Source organism: Scophthalmus maximus, chromosome 20, assembly GCF_022379125.1.
Source record: "Scophthalmus maximus strain ysfricsl-2021 chromosome 20, ASM2237912v1, whole genome shotgun sequence".
NCBI classification, from domain to species: domain Eukaryota; kingdom Metazoa; phylum Chordata; class Actinopteri; order Pleuronectiformes; family Scophthalmidae; genus Scophthalmus; species Scophthalmus maximus.
This window is the reverse complement of record NC_061534.1, coordinates 3,259,391-3,283,640: the sequence shown is the minus strand read 5'-3', so window position 1 is coordinate 3,283,640 and position 24,250 is coordinate 3,259,391. Positions and strand designations below refer to the sequence as shown.

Sequence of the window (24,250 nt, the reverse complement as noted above, 5' to 3'; positions counted from 1 at the left end):
CATGAATACTGTTACTACTGAAATATTGTACAGGAGTGCAGGAAAAGTGAATGACATGCAGTCATAACATATACAGGTGTATAATATATATATATATATATATATATATATATATATATATATATATATATATATATATATATTGTACAGGTGCAGCTCCACCAGACCGGGGCGGTGTTGTTCAGTGTGTATGTCGGACGAGAATTAAACCTCAGACGTGGCTGAGATTACATTTACAACCTCTGCTAGTAAAAACAAATAAAACCACATTTGCATCCAGCGTTTTTTTTTAAATGTTTGATTGAATATATGCGATTAATTTCAAAATTAAAACTCCACAACCAACGGCCCTTTTATTATCATTATATATTATCATAATGGGTTAGGGTTAGATAGATGGATAGATAGATAGATGGATGGATGGATGGATGGATGATAGATGGATAGATGGAGATATGTAGATAGATAGATAGATAGATAGATAGATAGATAGATAGATAGATAGATAGATGGATGGATGGATGGATGGATGATAGATGGAGATATGTAGATAGATAGATAGATAGATAGATAGATGGATGGATGATAGATGGATGATAGACAGATGGAGATATATATAGATGTATATATATATATAGATAGATGATAGATAGATAGATAGATGGATGGATGGATGATAGATGGATAGATGGATGGATAGATTGATATATATATATAGATAGATAGTGTGCTTGTGCGCGTCCACGTGTCCGCTCCCCTCTGCAGGCGGTGCTGCGGACCGAGCAGGGGGCGTGTCCTAACGGGGCGTGTCCCGGGCCGCGATCATAAACAGCGGCTCTCGCCTCTCCGCCGCCCCGACGCCTCTCCGCCTCCCGCTGCACCGCGAAGAGCTCACACCTCGGCACAGTCTGCTCCACACACACACACACACACACACACACACCGTCCGACTGTCCCCCGATCACAACCGACGCGTCCAGGTAAGATAAAGAGAAACACTTCCCTCTTCTTCTTCTTCTTCTTCTTCTATGATGGATGAAAACAGGCCCGGGACACAGATTGCTGCTAATCCGATTCCCTGAACTATCGCGACAGAATAACGAACCGTTACTTTCCATCATGCGCCTTTTGAACGAAGGTCTGCAATAATGTGTGAGGAGTGAAATCATCCGCTTGTCCTTCTTTCTGCGTGTATAACGTCATATGTGTGTGGCTCATCCAAAGTGGCGTCAAGCAGACTTTTATTGTCTGAAAGCTGCTGCTGCTGCTGCTGCTGCCATATATGGACCTGCGGTGGAAAACACTGGATGGAGATTTCTTCTTTTTTTTTTTCCAAACTCAGAGGGTTCCACCTCAAACTTGGACACAGGCCACAGAACCGACCGCAGAGGTTGAGTCATTCATATGACAAGTCAGATGCCACAGCTGGGGAGGAGACGGATCTCCTCAGCAGCTCCATATGCTATTTTAGAGGCATCTGCGGTTGCCATAGGAACGCACAACCAAATAGTGAGATTGAGGAAGTTAGTCACAACATCCTGCGTGTGTGTGTGCGTTGTTGTAGCAGCAGCAGCAGCCATGAGGTGTGTGCAATAAGAAAGTACACACACACACACACACACATTTGTCAGCCAACCAGAAGTCGCCCTGTGTCGGATCCACGCGCTCAGCTGTCAGATTATGGGATGCCCCTGCATCCGGCGACTGTGCTGCTGCTGCTCCCCTCCTCAGATTAAGACCTGCGCCTCGAACAACTGTGTGCCGGCCCGCGCGGAGGACCGGAACAGCTGAACATTCTCCTCCGTCTTCCTCACGGGAAAGAGAAAGACGGGAAGTGTTGCTTTTGTTTTACGGGAAGGTCGAACACATTCATGGCGGCGTCATGCTTCTCTTGTCTCCAGCTTCCCCGTCTGCATCTGGTGATGCCACCAGAAAGTTTCTGACGTGCCACACTGAGGCGGTCTGAGGTCTTTGCCACCGCCCCGGCTCCAAAAAGTACAAATTCCGAGAGACACACTTGAGAGACCGACGTAGACATGACAGCTCGTCTCTCTTGTTATTCAAACTTAAACATAGGTTGATGTTTGGTGACAAACAAGCCGTTGTGGTCACACAGTCATGCAGCGGCCGTCCTCTCAGAGTGTGGGAGGAGGGAATGAGGTTGTTATTATGAGATGCATGATATGATTTTGTTGATATGAGATGTGGGCTGAGCGTGTCTATAGCTTCAGTGCAATCATAGTTTCAGCGTTTAAATAACTGTATTTCAGGGTGAAATTGGCTAAACGGCGGACGTTTGCGAATTAACTCTTTGATCGAATTGAGCTTAAGTGTTAATTAAAAACCACCAGATGTCTTCTTGTGGACTTCAAATCACCGGACTCAAAGTTGTGAAACGTAAACATAATCGTGCCCCATGACCAGAGGGTCGGGGGCAGATCAGTGAAAAATAACTGGAATGAGTTATTCATTGTGGGTCGACGTTTGGGCGGGGCGCTGACATGAATACTTCTCTTGTCGCTTAGCTCCAAGTGAGATTGGTGTTTTCACTGTAAATCAAGCCGTCACATCCTCTACATTCAAATACAAACAGGAGGACGTGATAATCAGCAACACGAACATTGTTGTGGAAAATATTTCCTGTACTTGAGGAAGAACAGTTGAGTGTTTCCCCGTTGATTTGAATATAGTCAATGATTTGGGTTTTTTTCCAGCTGAGGAAACACAAGGCCGCTCTCCTCGACATCACGGCATCTACAGGCTGATTGTGTGCGATGTTGATTATGTATCCTTATCTGCACAGATGAAATTTCAATAATTACATGCAAACGTCTATATTTATAGCATCGAGTCGTGCTTTCAGTTGTGTGTGGAACAAGACGCCATTTTGTTCAGAAACGATGGCTTCATAATGCGTTAGGAGTTTAGTGGCCTGTGTTTTCAGGTGGATGGTTCTCTCATATCTTTTGATAACCGTCCATAAATCAGTGGGCGGATGCCCGCAAAGTCATAAACCTCCGCTTGTGGTCGCGCACTCGTTTGGACACTGTGCAAACAGACGAAAGGCCGGCGTCCGTCCACGTCGCGTTGCGGAGCAGTTGAACAAGGCTGAGAGTGTCGAGCATGGAAAAAAAATGAGTCATCAGGAACCCCCCCATCCCCCATCCCCCCCCCCTCACTCCTGCTCCTGAAGGAAGAAAAACCCAGTGCTCAGAAATCCAGATTTCCCCCTCAGATAAAACTCTTCTGCGGCTTGTTGTTGAAGCGGGTCGCCGGCCTTACGACTCACAAGGGCTGTAAATATAGTTCTATAGTAACACGGAGCCACTGGATCAGGCCGGGAGTTTTCACTCAGGCCTCACACCGAAGGCAGGAGAGACAAAAGAGACGCCGGGGCAAGAGGGGAAAAAAATGGGGGGAGGGGGGAGGGGACTGAATAACTGGGGCTGGAATCTGGAGTGACAGGCTCCCTCCATGTTTGTTGGGAGGTCCGGAGGTCCGGAGGCTTCCGCAGGGTTGAGGCCTGCACAGACGCGTCAACACCCAGTCATGTGACCTGCTTCTATTCAGGAGCGCTGAGTCAAACCCCCGTCCCCCGAGTCACCGTCCCCAACCAGGAGCCGCCCTTAGTCGGCTGCTGCCCTTCATTAAGAGAAAGCGCCGACAAATATTCCAAAAAAAACACTTGAACTCTTTGTGCTCCGTTAGATTATTTCAATGTTGGTGTCCAGCACTTTTTTTCCCCCTTCCTTTCATCCAAGATTGGCTTTGATTTTCCCCAAAGCCTGAGGTGACGCAGACGCTGCTGTTTGCTCCCATGAAGTCACAGAACAGTATCTGACTCCGGCGTTTTCATGTGCAGCGACTAGACTCCACCATCAGACTCGGTGGGGAGGAACTCAGATCTCGTAGAATGTGATTAAAGGCGTGTGTGTGTGTGTGTGTGTGTGTGTGTGTGTGTGTGTGTGTGTGTGTGTGTGTGTGTGTGTGTGTGTGTGCGCGTGCGTGCGTGCGGCTGTCGTTGGATGAGAGGCCTGTCGTCTTCCGCAACAGTCGGCTCTATTTTCAGACTTTGAGAAAAAGCTGCAGTGAACATTTGTAATGGGGGTGGAATGAGCCGCTTGTCACGAAACTCAGACTTTCGTGGAAGCAGAGATGCAAAACTTTAGTTGAAGGACGCAGGCCGAGCGGGTCTTATGTCACCGACGTCCCTCAGTTATAAAGACTAGGATCCTCTTGTTTGGTTCAGATCGCCGCACGCAAGCTGTTTCCGTACTGCCGGGTGTGCCGGATGAAGGGTTGCAGCGTTACAGTCAGAAGGATTTATGACCAGGGACATACAGGTTTTGGCCTTTTACCAACGGTGAAGATATTGTCCGTCATTATGGAGGACGCGGGAGACGGCCGGTGTTTTAAATCTGTGTTACACTGAGTGAGGACTTGTTTCCAGACATGAGCTCGGGACAATGTCCATAAAGAATTGCCCCCACATTTTTGTTGTTTGGCTGCTGGGTTGCGTCGACTCCGAGCCACTTCCCTTTTCCAGGGCCGGCAGCAGATTCCGGCCGTGTTTGTGGGCAGAAGAACGAGCGTCTCTTGTTCCAGTGCGGCGGCACGTCCAAATGGCATTCCTGTGTAAAACGAGAGTCTGTGTCCATTTTCGAACTGCGTGACCTCCGGTTTATATATATATTTCTTGCTCTCTGGCGATACGTGTGGAATACGAGCGAAACGGGGGAAGAAATGCACCGCGAGAGGCCAGATTCTAATCTGAGAACACGGCTCCACTGTTGAGAAGCTGTTTACAGTCTCCGTGCAGCGTTCGCGGTGCCAGCCTTCAATTAATATGAGGCTTGGAGTCAGTGTGTGTGTGTGTGTGTGTGTGTGTGTGTGCGTCTGCTGCAGAAGTGTTGCTGCACAGAGTTGACAGTGTCATCTGACGCTGAAAACATTTACGTTTAACCACAAAACAGTTTCCAGCAGTAAAAGATGCTCTTTTAGATTTTTTTACAAAAATAAAATTTCCCAAAAATTGTACAGTGGCACTTTTGATCTACTGAGCATTTTAACAGGATGCTCAACTCCCTTCATAAAAGAACTCTCAGCCATCCACACATGTACAAGTGCAGCGAGACGCCTGCAGGCTGCGATAATCCAACGCTGCACAGACTCGCCCTCGAAAAACACTTGATCGGGCGCCGTGCGTCTTGTGCTGCTGTCAGACGTGACTGGAGGTCGTGGTGTGAGTGAATGACTTGAGGTTAGACTGATGTGTCCGTCAGGGCAAATTTGATGTTATTAGTCCCGGAGAGAACAGTAGTGTATAATAATGTCTTCTGCAGTTTGGAATATGTGGACACTTACAGGTCGACCGCAGTATACGTAAAAAAACCAAAAGGCCTTCTCCATGTTAGCAGATGGGACGTGGACCAAACTAAAAAAAAAGATCAAAGTACACATTAAATCAATTGTTCTCAAAGATTTCGCAAAGTTTCCCGCCTCTGTTGCTTTGATTTCGATCTTTGTTGCTTGAATTAAAGTACTTTGCTCGCTTTCGGACGCGTTGTATGTTCTGTTGTAAATCAATGATCAGGCTTTATGGCAATTTGAGATTAATAATTTGCACCAGTGAGATAAAGTTGCCTTGATTTCTCTTCACAGAGCCGCAGGTTTGAACAGATTTCACCAGCCTCAACCTCGAGGGGAAGTCGGGTCTTAGCTCTGAGTGCATCTGCGGCCCGTCAGGTTCAGCACTCGACTCACACGGGAAGTGGCCAGAAGCGGAACGTTCCCATCTGGTCGCGTTATCGATTAACTTTGGCCTCTGGTCCTTTCATAGATTCTTTCCGTCTCTTGAAATCCACTCGAGTGGAGGATTCTTCCGAAAAGATATTCCCCTCAAATGACGTCGGTGGAGGCGGAGGAGCTGTCTAACATCATTTTCTTTCTGTTATAGAAACATCTGCAGATATCCTCCCACCCACAGTTTGCAGACACTTGCGTCCGCGTGAATATATCTAGTCATAAACCAGAGTCCTCGTGTGTATATAATTACACTGGCGGCTATGACTACGCCTGACTTCCTCTTCCTGCCGACTGGGGGGGGAACACCCTGAGCACGGGGCACCGGTGACTCACCCTGCTGTGCATTAATATCTAACTATAACCCTAAACTTTATCTTTGTATCCATGGCGACAACTCTGCCTTAAGTGGGAAGGCGGCTTCATATTTTTCCAGAGCAAACACCCAGACGAACAGAGCAGTGTCGCTCCTTTTTTAAAAAAAAAAGGGGTAATTACAAAGCCTTTTTACGACTCTTATCTCCGCCGCGTTTGACCGCCGCCCTGTGGAATCGCAGCTTGTTGCCACTGAATCTGAGGTGCGTGATCTGTCGCCGCAGGGCAGGATGGCCGCGCAGCACCCAGAGTTCGAGCGGGCCGGACAGAAGCCGGGCCTCCAGGTGTGGAGGGTGGAGAACTTCGACCTGGTGCCCGTGCCGGAGAACCTGTACGGGGGATTTTACACGGGGGACGCCTACCTCCTCCTCAACACCATCAAGCAGCGCTCCGGCAACCTGCAGTACGACCTGCACTTCTGGCTCGGTGAGTGAGGGAGGGAGGGAGGAAAGGAAAAACGCAATCCTCCAGATGGCAGATGAAGTTGTGTAAACGCTCGGAGTTGAATCACAAGATGAGACACGTTGCAGCAAAAGAGAGGTCACTGGATTAAAGGCTTCTGAGCAGCGTCTTTACTTTGTGGTCATTTTTTTCATTAAAAAAAAAACAACACATTAAATATAAAGACATCTTAGATGCATGAAACACCAAATCAGTTCTGATAAATCCAACAGAAATAAGATCAAAGACAAAAAAGTATGCGAATAATAAAATAAAAAAAGGAGCTACTTCTTATGAACTACTGTATGAACTGATTTTAATATTTTATATGTGATGTCTGAACCCAGAATTTAATCTTTCAGTGCATTGGAAAAACTTAAGAAATCACCAACTATAGAGACACGTGGATTTAACTGGACGTCAATGTCATTTTCACTTTTATATTAAAATTCAAATTGGTTCCTGTGTCTGTAGTCAAAGTGACAGATGTGTGGTTCTCTGTGTGTGTGTGTGTGTGTGTGTGTGTGTGTGTGTGTGTGTGTGTGTGTGTGTGTGTGGTGTGGTGTGGTGTGGTGTGGTGTGGTGTGGTGTGGTGTGGTGTGTGTGTGTGTGTGTGTGTGTGTGTGTGTGTGTGTGTGTGTGTCTGAGCAGGTCATTTATTAGGATTTATATTTACCCAGAAGCTGAGTCTGGTCTTTTTTTCCCCTGCATTGATTCCATGAGCTTTCAGTCGGTCGGATTGATCATGGAAACAGCGTTTACCAGTGAGCAGCAGGATCTGATGTAACGCTCCCACGCGCCTCTGACCCGTGTGACCGCAATAATGTTGCATTTATTAATGTGTCTGCTGCTCCCGCTCATCGACCTCCCGAGCGAGAGAACTCGTCCAAAACACAAAATGTGACACTCTGCGTGGACGTGGAGAGACGGAATAAAGGACTCTGATTAATATGGTGGACGACGCGTGTCTTTCCTCTGGTGCAGGTGATTTGTGCAGCCAGGATGAGAGGGGCTCGGCGGCCATCTTCACGGTCCAGATGGACGACTTCCTCGGGGGCAAACCAATCCAGTACCGCGAGGTGCAGGGACACGAGTCCAAAACCTTCCTGGGCTACTTCAAGTCCGGACTCAAGTACATGGTGAGATCTTTTTTTTTTTATGTTTTCATTGACATTTTTTACATTTATGTATTTCATCATATTTTAAATGTTTAAATGAATTTTTTATTCAATAACTGTAAAAAAAAAATAATTAGGTAAGATCCAGTAATGTATGATACAAGTAGCTACACTTCCACATATCATTTAAAATATATTATAACCAATAAAACTTTTAAACATAACTTTTATTTTGTCCTGCACCTTTAAATTAGGAGATCCATTTTGTTATGATGTTAATTTTGCAATGAACTGTCGAAATGTCCCGGTAAAAATTACAATTATTTCCTGTTTTAATATTTGATTGAAGTTATTAGTGTATTTTCTTCTAAGGCATGTGTTTTATTTTGAAAATGTTTGAACTTGTAACTCTCACCTCACAGAAAGGGGGCGTGGCATCTGGGTTCAAGCACGTCGTCACCAACGAGGTGTCTGTGCAGCGGGTGCTCCAGGTCAAAGGTCGGCGTTCCGTCAGGGCCACAGAGGTGGCGGTGAGCTGGGACAGCTTCAACCAGGGAGACTGCTTCATCCTGGACCTGGGAGACGTGAGTCTCATATACATATTTATATCAATAATATCATCAGTAAAGATTTTATCCACCGACTGTACAATAATCTCGTCTTTGCTGTTGTTGTTGTTGTGCAGGAGATTTTCCAGTGGTGCGGCTCCCAGAGCAACCGCTTCGAGAAGCTGAAGGCGATGCAGGTCGCCAAGGGTATCCGTGACAACGAGCGCTGCGGCAGGGCGCGGTTGTACGTCTGCGACGAGGGGATGGAGAGAGAGAAGATGATCGAGGTGAAGGACTCATGAGGAACAAATAAAAAGTCTCTCGGGGTTTTTTTTCCACTGCGGTAGACGGTTCGTTAAAAATCGCTGCGTCTGCCCCCTCAAGGTTCTGGGCGAGAAACCGGATCTGCCCGCCGGAGACGCGGACGACATCAAGGCCGACGCCTCGAACAGGAAGCGGGCCAAACTCTACAAGGTGAGGGAGATGGGTGGTGGCACCACCTCGGATTCACATACTGTCGCAGTATTTTCACTTTTTAATGGTGGATTTTGTTCATTGCTTTGTGATCAATTTCTAATATCCATTATTGTAATGTTAAAAAAAATGGTTTAAAACAGAGGAAGGAGAATTAAAACATTCGCTGTTATTCACTCTGTACAAACACATATAGTGCTATAGTGCTGCTATAATAGGTTTTTCAAAAAAAGAGTGTCTGCACCACTTTTCACCATTTACAGTTTTTTATTTGTATTTCTTATTTATTAATTTCTGAATTTATAAAATCAAAGTGAAAATTGGTAAAAACCTAAAAAAAACAACATTTTTTAATGTGAGGATTGTCAATGAAAAAGCTGTAAATATCTGAAATAATGAGATTTATGTCTGTTTCATTTCACACTTCTGCTCCTTGATCATGTCCCTAGTGAGCAGGTTCAAAAAGCCCTGGACGAAGACGGGACAAAATGTCCCCTCGTGCCTCTAATCAGAACTCCCCCTCCCTACCTGTTACAGGTGTCCAACGCCAGCGGCGGCATGACCATCGCACTGGTGGCCGCGGAGAACCCCTTCGCCCAGAGCGCGCTGGAGTCCGGCGACTGCTTCATCCTGGACCACGGCTCCGACGGCAAGATCTTCGTCTGGAAAGGTCGGTGCGGGGGGAGCGGCAGTGGATTCACCGGACTGCAGATAGAAATATTATTACATTCATTGAAAAAAATTATAATTTATTCTGTTTCTATTTATTCTTTCTCCTCGTTTCATAGAGTGTATGATAATGGGAGCTTTAATATTCTTTTGAACTCACTTTTCGAAAAGTTTTCTAAATTCAAATGGTCGCATCATTTTTGAGAGTTTGCGTAGAAGAAAAAAAAACCTGTTATATTTCCCCACTAAATATAACAATCCTGACTACGTTTCTCTCCTACAGGCAAAGACGCCAATATGGACGAGCGGAAGGCGTCGATGAAGGCGGCCGACGAGTTCATCAAGAAGATGGGCTACCCCAAGCACACGCAGGTGCAGATCCTGCCGGAGATGGGCGAGACGCCGCTCTTCAAGCAGTTCTTCAAGAACTGGCGGGACCGGGACCAGACGCAGGGCCTGGGCGTCGCCTACATCGCCAACAGCATCGCCAAGATCGAGAAGGTGCCGTTCGACGCCGCCGGCCTGCACGACTCGGACGCCATGGCCGCGCAGCACGGCATGGTGGACGACGGCAGCGGGGAGAAGCAGGTGAGGTGTCACCTGTTTTCCATCCAGTAGGGGGCGCAGGTGTAGAACTGTTCTGACGATGACCGCACAGCTCCCTCTGGTGGTGAATCCTCATCGTGCGTTCACACCGTGGTCAGGAAACATGTCCGGACTTTAGTACATGTAGCTTTAGGGAGTGATGTCATGTGCTATGTGTTTAAATTTGAAATATTAAAGTTTTTTTTGGGGGGGGGGGTCATTTTTGGACAGATCTGGCGTATCGAGGGATCCGACAAGGTGCCGGTGGATGCGTCCACATACGGACAGTTCTACGGCGGGGACAGCTACATCATCCTGTACAACTACCATCACGGAGGACGCCAGGGACACATCATCTACATGTGGTGAGAAGACGAGAGGCGCAGGAGTCCGACCTGAACGTCTTTCTAATATTTGATACTGATTTTTAAAACAAGCGCGTGTGTTGGATCTGTGTTTTCCCAGGCAGGGGACGGACTCCAGTCAGGACGAGATCGGGGCCTCGGCGATCCTCGGGGCCCAGCTGGACGAGGAGCTCGGCGGCGGTCCCGTCCAGGTAAAACATCTCGTCCCCTCAAGTGTGTTTCCTTTTTCTTCTTCGTGCGAGCTTAATCTTCATTCCATCATTCGTTGTTATTAATGTCTCCTCTCTCCTCTGGCTCACTGAGCACAGTCTCCTCTCCTCCTGTCTGACCTTTACGTCCTTTCACTCTTTCTCCTCTCGCTCCTGGTTCCCCCTCCGCTCCTCCTGCTGATGCTGCTGCTGCTGCTGCTTCTTCTTCTTCTTTCCTCCTTGGTTTCTGACCTTTTCCTTGTGAACCTCAGGTTGTCGGCGCTCCTATAACCACTCAGGTACTTTCCGTCCATCGCCTGCTGACCTCATCACTCGAAAAACGTTTTGTCCAGAGCCAGAGATGAAAAGAAGCAAAAGTATATAAATATACAATCGAGAGTGGAAGACAAACAGGACGTTCTGATGTCGGTGTTGAAGGGACACACTCCGTCCTGACTTGACAGAGCGACAGTGTAACGACTGTCCAATGTTTTTTAAACTCTCTGTCCATTCCTTCATTTCTGCGTTCTGCGATTCGTCGTCTCTCTGCACGCACAACCTTCTGTGTTCACGTCTTCTTCACGTCTGTGCTGACTCAGCATGACTCTGTGTGTGTGTGTGTGTGTGTGTGTGTGTGTGTGTGTAGTTCAAAAAAGAAGTGTTGTCCACAAGAACTTTGCCCAAGTATAAAATTGGCAAAGTTACACATTATGGAAATGTTTTGTACGACTGCTTGTAGTTTGAAAGTGCACAACTCTGGACTTCAATGTGAAAACTCTCTTCTTCACGTTGAACTCAGGATTATCATAATTTGCCGTGACGACCGAGAGGAGAGCTGACTGCACCGCCTTCACCTCACAGCCATAAATATTTATGACAAAAGCCGCCGACCGTGGTTTCAGACATAACCTGCTTCCTCACAGTTTCCAACATTTCACTGGGCTCGACACTCAACACCTTGTGGCACCGGCTCAGTGCTGCCATCTTGTGTCTGCAGTGGGGATTGCAGCAGATATTTCTCGCACATTGTTACTGCATGAAGTGTTTTTACTACGGTAGTTTACCGAAGCAACCGTCTCCCCTCGTTGTTGAGTTGTGACTGTGTTGTTGGTTGAACCAGGTGAGGGTGGTGCAGGGGAAGGAGCCGGCCCACCTGATGAGTCTGTTCAATGGGCAGCCCATGGTGGTGTACAAGGGCGGCACGTCCAGAGACGGAGGTCAGTCCGCTCCGGCCGAGAGTCGACTCTTCCAGGTGCGGTCCAACTCTGCAGGACACACCAGAGCCGTGGAGGTAAGAGAAAAAGCCGAGTCCATCCCAAACACACCACCCTGGTGTGGCACGTGTTAATCTCGGACCTCTCCGTGTCCGTGCAGCTTGACGCCGCGGCGTCAAACCTGAACTCCAACGACGCGTTCATCCTGGTGACGCCCGGCGACTCCTTCATGTGGGTGGGAGTGGGCGCCAGTGACACGGAGAAGCAGGGCGCCCAGCAGCTGTGCAACATCCTGGGAGCGTCGGCCTCCGAGCTGTCGGAGGGAGGAGAGACTGGTGAGGAAGCACGATGAACACAATGAATATCTCCTGTTCTCTTGCTTTTGAAACTGAATACAACAGCAGTTATATATATATATATATATATATATATATATATATATACGTACGTATTCGAGATTTATCTCTGTGTCGGCTTCCAGCTGAGGTCAAGCTGTGAAAGCGCAGAGCTTCCGTGTGAAGTAGTATTCTTCTCGCATCGTGTGCAGCTTGTGTTCATCTATATTAAAACAAAGGGAGCGATTGTCTCGCCCCCTTCAGATGTTTTCAGTAAGCATGTGATGTTGTCTTTCAAAGAAAAGAAACGGAATTATAGAACCTCCGGCTAAAAACAACAACAGATTGAATTTTTAATTCACGCCCCCGCTTTTAAGAACTGGCTTCAGTCGAGGGCTTCTCCCGACAAAATACGACATTTTATTTCTGTGAGCCAACGAAGATGGTTTAGAAGCGGCTCATTATTCATAATTGATGCTGCGTGTTGTGTAAAACTCTTCGTTAACATTTCTTCTGATGCTACTTTACAATGATTCAAAATTCACATTAATTGAAGAACTGTAATGTGAAAGGGAATGTTCATTTGTGACATCACCAACTCTGACGCTCTGAGGAGCTTTTTAGCCCCGTTTAGCTCGTAGTGTTTTGGCACACGCACCGTATCCTAGGTGACCAAATTGGTTTGGTCCGATAATTGTCCAAATGCGGCCCAAGTCTGGCAATTGTGCAGCTATCCTAATTATAAATGTGGTGTAGCATTTAGCTTCTAAAGAGACTGATATCCAGCTGTCAGTCTCCTGCTGGCTGTTGCATCATATTTAGAGGGAAGACATGAGACATATGGTCTCAACTAACTGCTGGATAACTTGTGTGTGTGTGTGTGTGTGTGTGTGTGTGTGTGTGTGTGTGTGTCTTCACAGATCAGTTCTGGGAGGCCCTGGGAGGAAAGACGGCGTACCGCACGTCGACCAGACTCAAGGACAAGATGGACGCCCATCCACCCAGACTCTTCGCCTGCTCCAACAAGACTGGAAACTTCATCGTGAGTCTTTTTGGATGTCGAGTTATTTCACACAAAGAACTTTTTCACTGGAGAGCTGCTCAGCTGGAAAAAAAAAAGAAAGTGTTCATTTGAGTGTAGCAACCCTTTAAATCAACACATCAATCCCCTCATCTTTAAATCCGTCTCCCTCCTCTCAGATTGAGGAGGTGCCCGGGGAGATGACCCAGGACGACCTCGCCACCGACGACGTCATGATCCTCGACACCTGGGAGCAGGTAAAGGGAGCCGAAGCTTTTAACCTCTGTGGCTGTATATTAATCCAGAGTCGCTGCAATACTGTCGAAAAAAAGAACAAATCTGCATAAACCATTTCTATTTTCAGGTGTTTGTCTGGATCGGAAACGAGGCCCAAGAGGAGGAGAAGACTGAAGCCATGCCATCTGGTAAAGAACTAAATAAAACCCTCAACACCGTATTATTTTTATGTACATACACGATTTATATGATATCTATCAATGTGGCACTAGAATGGTTTAGAATAGTCTCACTGCTCTTAAAGAAAGCTTTCTAAAATTTTCACTGTATCTACAGTAAGTCCAAAAAGTCATTTGGAATTAAAAGCTGGTCAACGTTAAGGCAGCATGAATAATAAAACTAGCATTAATTCATCAATATTAAATATTTGAATGTGTACGGAGACAAAATCTATGTTGCAAAGTAGAAGCAAAATTCACTTTACCAGGTCACTGACATATTTTTTAGCTGCTAATAGCAATGTATTAAAATAAGTGATAAGTTTGCATGTCTTCACGTAACAGAAAACATGGATCAACGGAGAAGAGATATTTCTACGATATCTACTGTGCGTATGAGATTTCAGGCCGTCATTAATCCAACCTCTCTTCGTCTCTAGCCGTCCGCTACATCGAGACGGACCCGGCCAACAGGGACCGCAGGACGCCCATCGTCAAGATCAAGCAGGGCTTCGAGCCGCCCACCTTCACCGGCTGGTTCCTGGGCTGGGACCACGACTACTGGACCAGCAACCCTCTGGAGCGCGCCATGGCCGAGCTGGCCCTCTGAGCTCCCGGACCCCCCGCCCCCAATCGGCCCTTTGTCTCCCTGTTGCCACCACAATCATTAAGACTTTTCCAGCTGCCAATGCAAATAAGTCATTTTTTAAAAAAACGTTATGTTTTAAAGAGTTTTCATCCACTTTGTCTTGCATGCTAGAGTGATGGCCTCACTCCTTAGGGAACCAGCCAATAGAAGTAGAGCTTTAACAGATGCACAGACTTCCTGTAGGGTTTTGCACTATGAAACTTTCTGCTGAGTTTTTCTCATTTATTTCATATTTTTCCAGTAGAAATAAGAGTTCGAAGCTTTTGCAACATTAAAAAACACACTGCCAAATTAACACCGCTCATTAAAAGCAATACAACCAATGCCTTAACATTCTTTCCTCTAGTTTTACAGTTCACCTGGTTAACCTAGGAAGGTACTGATCTGGTTGAAGGATGCCTTTACAGTTAAGATGTCTCTTATATTTATTTTTTATTAAAATGACAGAGTTGTGCCCAGGAAGCTGTGTGTGATGCTGCAACTTTTTAAGGGGAAACCGATGCTTCGCCGCTTCAAAAACCCATTCACGTCTCCCTTGACACTTCCTCTGAGGTTTTCCCAAAGCCTTGTGGTTATCGTTTCAATAAAACCAAATTAAAACACGTCACGTGTCGAGTCTCTCTGCTTTTTTAACGAAGCACTTTACTGAAGGAGTGAAAGCCACGGAAAGTAAGATGATTTAGATAAAATCTTTATTTATATATGTCAAGATAAAACCATATCAAACACTAGCAAAGTGTACAAAAATGAGTTCGCTGGCAAAAACTAACAGAACCATAATTCCAGAGTAAGATATTTTTTAAATAATTTTTAAACTACAGATACTAAATGAAATATAATTCTGATGACATTTTTTCTCTCTTATGTCAAATAACCAGAGAAGTGACAGAGTAGAGGCAGCAAAGCTACTGAGATAAACGCGGTCGCGCTGCGAGTGAGCGTGACCACGTCTTTCTGTAACAGTTCAGATCCAGACAAGAGCGAAAGTAAACAAAAAATACTTGTATTTGCTATGTAACTGTAGTTAAATAAATTTTTCTCTGTTGTAGCAGAAAATCAAATATATAAGAGCTACTGAAGTAAAGTAATGTAAGGCTTTTGACAGGCTTTGTATTCCATAAGAATAATTCATACTTAAAAAATATCTATGCCACATTAAAACACGGGTTAAGTCTTAACAAACTCAAACCCTCTGACTAGTCACAGCAAAACCAGGGCTCGACATGAACTCAAGCTGTTTTCCGACATGAATTTCCTGCAAAAATTGCATCCGCACATTTTCTGGAGTTTATAAATTTCACGTGACGGACGCAGCAGGAGATCTTCCCGGGTCAGACGCGCTCACACCCACGGGAAGATATCCGGAACATTCGGAGGCATGTAAGAGCCAGGACATGGCGTTAAACTCCGCCGCAGAAAGTGCTTGTTTCTTTTCGGTTTACGGTCATCAACGCGCCGATTATCCGAACATTTTACCAGGGGGGCAAGAGGGAAAAGTTTTCATTCTCACATACAAGCCACTCCGGAAAATGTCTTCATGTCTGAAAGCAGCTTTAGCGAGACGCTCCTCCTCCTGAAAACTATAAAAAACTTCACAGAACTGTAATGCTATATATATATATACAGTATATTTATATTTATATATGTGTATGTATTTATATGTATGGTACATATATAGTAACACTAGTAAGTCAAACATGGACTAGATACTGTAATGAGCATGGACAACACTGTTTGTTAATACGTCAAAAGGAGGAAGAATATGACGACTACATATTATTTGGCTTGTTACACTCAGAGAAGAATGAATGTGATAAAATACTGTGGTTTAAAAAGTTAGAATCATTTAGGAAGTGCATAGCAGTGTGATATTAGAATATAATGAATTGATGGCAGTGAGTTTAAGGCTTTGGGCTGAAGCTGAAACTATGTATTGTGTAACACTGAAACATAGAACAGTAACATCCAGTAGGAATCTGCGTGACCTGTCAGCCACGTGTTAGCTTGTAATCTGGGACATCAGTGATGGTAAAAGGAGAAAGGGTGTGTGTGTGTGTGTGTGTTGATAAATGTCCATTGATTTTTGCACTTTTGGGTAATATCTTAATGGTTGAATGCACTTATTGTTAAGTCGCTTTGGATAAAAGTGTCTGCTAAATGAATGTAGTGTGTATGTGTGTGTGTGTATGTGTGTGTGTGTGTACCTGCAGCATTAGTGGTACGTCATTGGAAGGGGTCGTTTCAATATTTAATACAGTATGCGTATTAGTATCTTTAGTTAGTAATTTATAAATAACGCCAAACGAAATCCTTAAATACGTCATCACCTTTCAAAATTTAAACTGTCCGGTGTGTTCATGCATCAAATTTAACTGTATTCGCAACACTTACTACACACCAGCATGATATTGTTGTTTTAAAGTACAGTATCGTTTGTACTGTACGTTCCTGGTTTCGTGTTGGAACGGGGTTTTCCTCTGAAATTCATTGAGTACATGCAACGTCAAAAAAAAACAGAGGTAGGTTTTTGAGGATTTGGAAGTAGAAGCCACGAGAGCGCTCAGATGGATATCGTGAAAAATAATTATGGCACAACGATACTGGCAGTGGTCGCAGCACAGTGCCACGGCAACAGGAGATATTAGCTGTGTAAATATGAGTGGTGTGTGTGTGTGTGTGTGTGTGTGTGTGTGTGCACAGTTGTAAGGCTGCACATCCAGCTGGCACTTTCCTTTGTATGTGTTTGTGAGAGGGATGATGAAAAGGTTTCGGGCTGCCTGCCTCTTGTTTTGACAGTCGGGGGGAACCTGCAGGATTGAAGCTGAACCACCTGCTGCGGTTACGCGTCGTTCACAATAACGATAAATAGTGTTCGGCGATGCATCTGCTTCGGTCGGATCTGAGCAAACATTTGACACAAGCTACATTTTTTTTTCTTTCTTTTTTTTTTTTACTTCTGCTCACCCACTTAGGCTTTTTGACAGATCTAAAGGTGGAACACGTGTGTGTGTAGGCTGCCGGGCGACTGTAAGTGTTGTGGTGTTAAATGCTAAGATGTCTTTTTTGAGGAAAGCGTAGTGGATCATGAGCCATAATCAGGATGTCCTGAACTGTCGTGTTTAGCGCTGCGGACCTAAATGTGTGTGCGTGTAAAATGGTCCGTGTAGTTTGTGTGAGTGTGTATGTAGACTCCTCATTGTTGCTTCATGAAACCGCGCATCATCTCCAGCGGCAGCGGGAAGATGATGGTGGAATTTTTCTCGGCGGCGATGGTGTTGAGGGTCTGCAGGTAGCGCAGCTGCAGCGCCGACGGGGACTCGGCGATCACCAGCGAGGCCTCCTTCAGCGCCCGCGAGGCGTTCATCTCCCCCTCCGCCGCAATCACCTGGAGGAGGGACGAGAGGGTTTGAGTGTCACAGAAGAAAGAGTTATGGTGTGTTCGCACCAAAGGTAATTCACGAGAGTTTGGCTGAAGAAATACCACCAGCGAATATTAACGTGTAAGTGGAAGCTTCAGTCACATCAGAGAAAACAGCAGCTCTGAGAAAAGTAGGCCTCTCACCTTGGCTCTGGCCTCGCGACTCGCCTCCGCCTCGGCCGCCATTGCTCTCTGCAGCTGAAGGGGCAGCTTGACATCCTTGATCTCCACCCGCTCCACCTTGATGCCCCAGTCGTCTGTTGCGTCATCCAGAGTGGACTGAAAGGACAGAGAGAGAGAGACAAGTGTTTTAACGTTTACTCTAACGAGCCGTCGTGGAGCGAGCTGCAGTAAAAACGATGACTCGCCCGCAGTGTAAATCAATCACCGTGTTCATGTTTGACTGAACGTGGATTATTTAACACAGATTTTCTCAAGACAATTCTTTAAAGCTTTCTGACCTCACCCTCCTCTATAAAAGCCAACTATCTTGTATTGTTCTAATCTGTCCAGCAGATGGCGCTCAACCAGGTTTTATGTTTCAGTCTTATGTTAAGAAATCACATCTCGATCAGCCACAAAGGAATCTGAGTTGATAATCAAGTAGCCTAGATTAAATCACAGTTGCTCTGACAGCGGAACCAGAGAGTTGTTGTCTGTGTGATTAACAAACTGTTCATGTCCAAATTCAGCCTCTGATCTGAACCAGATTAAAGTGATGCACACACTCGCTCTTCACAACCACAGCAGCAGGAAGCGGTGGAACTAGTTTTTCCGTTTGCGTTTCAGTGACAATGGTCAGTGACAAACAAACATATCAGTGCTTCTACACTAATGAAGCTGGCAGGTTCATGTCTGCAGAGCTGGGCTCTAATGAAGCTGGCGAAGAAAGTAAAATTGGCAAACTCAACAGGAATTAATAATCGTCAATTTTTTTTAACAGTTGGTTGACAGTTTCAGTTTGTTAATGCAACTGTACTCTGAGAGAGGCGGCACTGAAATCAGGTTTTCTACGTTATAGGAACATCTATTTTTACTATCTTTTGTTTTTAAACAGTTACATCAGCATATTGACATTATGACTCAGAACTGATAATAACAGCATCATGTCTGGCCGTTCCTCGGTCGTCTCTTCCTTCCTGACGGTACAATAACGTGTGCGCCACTCCACGAGGTCTGGCAGCGACAGAAGGGACGACTGCTCCTCCTCTTTCCTTTTGTTAGAGCTCAAATCTGATTGCATCTGCCAGATTTATCATCTCTTGCTCCAACTGCTCCCATTGACCCCCTCGTGAACACAAAATGCCCCTTGTCGCTGATTGGCCGGGGAGTAGTAGTGCTGTGTGGCTACCTGCATACTGTGTGCGATTTCCTCGCGGTCGGACAGGATCTCCGCCAGGTTCTTGGTGCCCAGGACGTTCCTCAGTGTGGTCTGGGCCAGCAGGCGGGTGGCGGCGTCGGCGTTGGTGATGTTCGCCACGGCCAGAGTGGCGTTCTGGACCCGGTAGTACACCACGCCGTCCACACTCACGGTCACAGAGTCCTTGGTCAAAACCTGAGGAGGAGCAGGACGGCGATTAAAACACAAACACGGGGAAAGAACAGGAAGAGATCGTTGGACGTGTGCACGTCGTACCTCTTGCGGTGGGATGTCGAAGGTGATGGTGCGCATGTCCACGTTGATGAAGCTGTCGGTGCAGGGCAAGATGAAGAACAACCCTGTGTGGAATCACAGGAAACGCAAACAGTTTTTGAACAAAGCCCAAAGCCACGGTAAACAACACGACGATGAGGAGGGAGCTCCTTTTGCAAATGTTTGAGAACACGCCGACGAATGAGATTCCGACAGACGGCCCCAAACTCAAGCCACCTTTGTTAAGACCGCAGCTGTGCGCCCGAGCCAAAGCTGCGGATATTTGCAGCCTGGTTCAACTCAATGATTGAATTAGTAGTCAATAAACAATACTCACCGTGTGCCCGAGAAAAATAAGATAGACATGTGCAGTTATTTAGCTAACATTAATACCAGTTAGGGACTTGTGGGCCACGTTTTCTTGTCAGGATATTGTGTGTTTAAATGCTGACATCACAACCATCTGTTCAGCTGTCGTATCCGCCAAGACATTCCCAGCATTGTTGATGAGTTCTCGTCTAACTGGCTCTAAAATAAACATCAAGTCACTCTTCCACTGATAAGAGTCCTAAAAAAAAGAGCTTTGTTTATCAATAGATATTTCTGTTCATGGTGGACGTTAACACCGATACAAAATGTTCCAACACACCCCTTTCTCTTCTGTCGTCGTGTGACAGATCCCAAAAAAATGTATGGGGTGAAGTTACTATTGTAAAAAACTGCAGTACATGAGAGGGAGGTTCGGGGGGCTAGAAACCAGGTGCGGAATTCAAACTTTGGCACTGGCTCCTCGGGAACGAGGGAGAGCTATAATTACTGAGTGCCGTCATAAAAGCACTGGCCCCTCCGGCTCTCAGAGGAGTCGCGTTTCAGCGTTTTTTTAAAGGACGCAGCATGGAGTTTTTTTGGTGTTTTTTTTAGATTCAGTTAGAAAACAGGAAATCAAAGATAGAAGAGACAGTGAATTATGAGATGTATGCAAATCAATCCTTGTGGGAGTCTGGATTTTATTTAAACACATTCGCTGCCTTTCAGCGTCGCTGAAGAAGAGGCTGATTAAGGCAGTCAGACCTCAGACAGACACGTTAGGCAGCAGCGCTGGTAGACACATGGCTGTATGTGGGGTGGGGTCTCAGTGAACTGGTGTACATACAAGTGCTCGTCTATGTGGCGACAACTGGTTGAACTTTGAGTCGATGTTAGTATAAGCTCTGTGGTGTGCTTTGTCGTTGCGCTCACGAACAAGCAGGAAGCGAAAGCGATGTGTGGGAAAAACAGAAAATGGGTTTGTCACAGTTACAGTAAAATCCCCCAAGTAAAGTCAGGCTGTCAATCAATTGGTCCAGACTGAAATATCTCTACTATCTCTAACTACAGCATTTAGTACAGACGTTCATATTCCCCCAGAGGATCACTGAGACTGGATTTTACTCTAGCGCCATGATAACAATGACATTTGTGATTGCCTGTCACTTGTAGTCTGCACTGTGCAGTATATACATCTGCAGACTCTGTGGCGAACCGCTGAGTTGTCATAGCAACCTACGTCACTAAAAGTCAGCTGGAAGGGGAGTCATCAATCAGGGGGTGGAACCACATTAATGACGAAGGGCCGGCGAGATCAGCTGAAGAAGCTGGTCGTGTGACCTTCTCACTACTGTCTCATGCGATGGCATAAAAATATTTATGCTGGAATATGAAATAAAAACAACAACACTGGTTTCTGACCTGGTCCTTTGGCTCCTCCTCGCAAAATGCGCCCCAGGCGGAAGATAATGGCTCGCTCATACTCCTTCACGATCTGTTCACAGAGAGAAAAAAACACACAAATGGCTCGTAGCTTTTCTTTTTCTTCCAAAAGCAAATAGCCTGTTTACCCAGGGTACTTTTATAATTAACTAAATGCCAAACAATGGTTCAACAGCCTCTAAAGGCAGTTAGTTAAATAAACAGGATGAGACTGCAGCGCAAAACTCTAGAGTTTCCACAAACCCTGAATAAACATATCCAGCCCGCTTTGCTTGTACAGTGGAAAATATACAAGTGAACTTGGACAAAGGCGCCGACCTTAATGCACATCCATATGGAGATGGGGAGGGTCACCAGCATGAGGAGGAGGGAGAACCCGACCAGCAGCCAGCCACACACGCCATTGTCCGAGTCCGGATTCTCCAAAGCTGTTAGAAAAAGAAGAAAAGATAAACACATAAGTAATAAGATATAGAATAATAAATAAAACATGCATTTACAAACAGCTCTTCTAAAAGCAAGACAAAGACGAAACTCTTTCATTATGATCTTGCTAAACTACCTGCACTTTCCAATCTGGTGTCATGCAATCAGAGCAGCTTTCATCCATCTCTGAACAGCCACTCTTTAATAAACGATCAGTCGGTTTTTAATGTCACCCTCCATCCACATGTCCACACACCCATTTGCTGTGGGGGCTAAACACCGTGGGGGCAGTCACATCATCTGCCCCTGGCCTGCAGCAGTCCAAAGTTTTGGACACATCACATGCAACCAAGTCAGCGGCTGAGATCCGTACCTGCTTCAACATCGTGTAAATTGTGCCTGCGTGGACCTACAGACAAAGTTAGAAGTGGAAAACCTTTCAGTAAAGTTAAAGTTAAAATAAAACTACTATCTGGTGTTTATCTAGGCAGGTGTCAGTAACTGAAATCGTTTGGGGGGGGGGGGGGGGGGGGGGGGGGCCATTAATGCTAACAGCTACATCACTGTGTCACTGAAATAACCAACACTGATTAGCATCGAGCTAAACTGATCCCACCCTGACACAAGGTAAATCGGCTGTAATGCTAACTAGTTTAAGCTAACTTAACATAAACAATACTCTTGGCTTAAAACAGAACATTTATCGCTAAGCTTAAAAAAACGACGGTTGCGAACCAGTTTGCATTTACAAACTAATCACTGTTATTTTTTAAAGCAACCGGCACAATTCGGCTTCGTCGTCATTGAGTATTTATTTCGTTTTTTGTAAAAGAAAAAAAAAAATATATATTTTTTTTAAAATCCCTGCAACGTTTGCTAACGATCGATCGATCGCTTTGCTAGCATTAGCATGCTCCGCTCACATGCTAATGCTAAGCAACGGTAGCTTCAGGTTAGCCAGTGTGAGCTAACACGACACTGAGTGTTGACTGCTAACGGTGAGATTTGTTTTTGTTTCCTACACCAGGTGGAACAGCTGAGGGCTGTTAATGGCGGACAGAAGAAGAACTACGACAACAAGCCAGCACGTTTGCTTCGCTGCAGCTAAATGATTCCCACAACAACACACCAAGGCCTTTACCTGACTGACGCTCCCGTCGTCTGGATTCCTTCATTGCAGAGTCTTCCCTGTCGCCGTCCATTACAACCAGATTTAAAATAATAATAATAATAATGTATGTAAACAGTTGTGTGTGTGTCCTAAAGTGGCCTTGGCTCTGCGAGGCTGCGAGCTGCTGCTGCTGAGCAACGACGTGCGATTAAACCCTGAACGTTGACTCGCAGGCGCTGCGGCGCAGGCTTGTAGAAGAGGGCGTGGCTCAGCGTGCTGTTTTTGCAACTGGAACTTTTGGTCTTTTCTTTCTTTCTTTTTTTAATAAATCTTCACTCAACGCAATGTCACTAACAAAACAAAACAATATTCCAGGCATGAGTCTGATACAACGTACATGTCAATGCTACAATTTGATGTTAAGGAAAAGAAAAAAACAATCATCATCAGAAGAAGAAGAAGAATCGTGAAGGGAGAAATGAAAACGACAATAAGCGAATTTAAACAAATATAGTTTCTGTAAAGAATTATCTTCATAATTTTAATAGCCTCAGAGTACAGTTTCATTTCAATTCTCAACGAGAAAGGGCGTGGAGAGAGCAGATACCTCTGCCAAGGCGAACGCCTTATCTGGATCCACTCCATTCTTCCTTGGGTCAAAATTGCAATACATATTTAGTTCCATAGTTTTTGAGTAACCCTGCTGACAGACAGACAGATAAATGACAATGAAAACTTAACAATCGATGGGAAGCTTGGCTTTATGGATATACCACCGGGGCAGCTGGCAGCTAAATTAGCCAGCACTTTAAACTATAGCTAATCTCAGCTGGCTATTTATGAGCCACAGTGCAGGATTAGTTAACAGCTTCCACTAATAACCCACCAAATTAACTCGCTGTTGTAATTCTGTGCATAAGTCTAAAGCTATTGCAAACCATGTTCCGCTTCATGGCTGCAATGGTGCCAGAGAGCAAATACAGCAAATGAGCTGCTTTTAAAGTTAGTGAATTGAGAGGTTTGGACACGAATGAGGATGAAAGTTTTACAGACTTTACAGTGAGCTCAAATATACTGGAAATTTGAAAACAAAATGTTCTTTATTCCCTCTCAGTTATTTTAAAATAGTCAGAATACAGATAAACAAGTCCTAGTTAAAAGTATTTGGATGAAAATACATATAGGGTGACCACTGGTTACATTCTTCTATAGCCACGTCCCAATTCAGGGGTGGCATCCTTCGAAGGCTGCATCTGAAGACCGACGGCGTCGACTGCTGCTGTCCCATTTCGGAGGCCCGAAACTTCAAACGTGGCCGACAAATACGTCTGTTCATTCCTGAGCGATAACGGATCTATCGGGTGGATCCAATGATTCATAGCATGCCAGTGACGAAAGTTTAGGAGCAAGCTATGCTGACAATGCATCGGAAAGGGGCGGTACAAGCCGGTGACGCAAACAGGAAATCCTCTACGTAGACCAACCCGTCTCATTTCAGATTGGACTCGGTGGGCTACCCGCTAGACCTCCGAAATTTGTAGCCCCTGAATTTAGACACAGCTTGTGTGTTGCTGTCTGGAAGGCTGCTGGATCATGTCAAACTACCTACAAGTCAAACACCAGGGCAAATTTATGTCTGATCGACCAACCCCTCACACCTGTTTTTTTCTGCTG

General features: G+C 45.5%; 2 protein-coding genes across 7 annotated transcripts in view; one reads left to right on the top strand and one right to left on the bottom strand.

Moving 5' to 3' along the window:
* Positions 1-821: 821 nt before the first annotated feature.
* Positions 822-14,842, top strand: gsna (gelsolin a). Of its 3 annotated transcripts, none has more exons than XM_035608059.2 (17): positions 822-980; positions 6,402-6,603; positions 7,603-7,757; positions 8,159-8,320; positions 8,422-8,571; positions 8,669-8,758; positions 9,296-9,428; positions 9,711-10,015; positions 10,244-10,377; positions 10,478-10,568; positions 10,838-10,864; positions 11,686-11,856; positions 11,940-12,114; positions 13,035-13,156; positions 13,315-13,392; positions 13,500-13,560; positions 14,031-14,842. In XM_035608059.2, the coding sequence occupies exons 2-17, from the start codon at positions 6,408-6,410 to the stop codon at positions 14,198-14,200; spliced, it is 2,220 nt and encodes a 739-aa protein (XP_035463952.2). In that variant the 5' UTR covers positions 822-980; positions 6,402-6,407; the 3' UTR covers positions 14,201-14,842. The 3 variants fall into 3 exon arrangements, with proteins under 3 accessions (XP_035463952.2, XP_047185324.1, XP_047185323.1); XM_047329367.1 differs by lacking the exon at positions 822-980 and adding an exon at positions 6,274-6,292; XM_047329368.1 differs by lacking the exon at positions 10,838-10,864.
* Positions 14,843-14,914: 72 nt separating this feature from the next.
* Positions 14,915-24,250, bottom strand: part of stom (stomatin) — a 71,465-nt gene continuing 62,129 nt past the window's right edge. The window contains exons 1-8 of one of the 4 annotated variants that reach the window (XM_035608063.2): positions 22,607-22,798; positions 21,839-21,874; positions 21,358-21,467; positions 21,019-21,091; positions 19,294-19,376; positions 19,009-19,212; positions 17,802-17,936; positions 14,915-17,624 (exon numbers count right to left, since the gene is read on the bottom strand). In XM_035608063.2, coding sequence (XP_035463956.1) covers positions 17,433-17,624; positions 17,802-17,936; positions 19,009-19,212; positions 19,294-19,376; positions 21,019-21,091; positions 21,358-21,467; positions 21,839-21,874; positions 22,607-22,667 — 894 coding nt within the window. In that variant the 5' untranslated portion in view covers positions 22,668-22,798 and the 3' untranslated portion in view covers positions 14,915-17,432. Of the gene's footprint in view, positions 17,625-17,801; positions 17,937-19,008; positions 19,213-19,293; positions 19,377-21,018; positions 21,092-21,357; positions 21,468-21,721; positions 21,743-21,838; positions 21,875-22,606; positions 22,799-24,250 lie in introns of those variants that run through there. The other 3 variants (XM_035608064.2, XM_035608065.2, XM_035608066.2) reach the window with 3 other exon arrangements.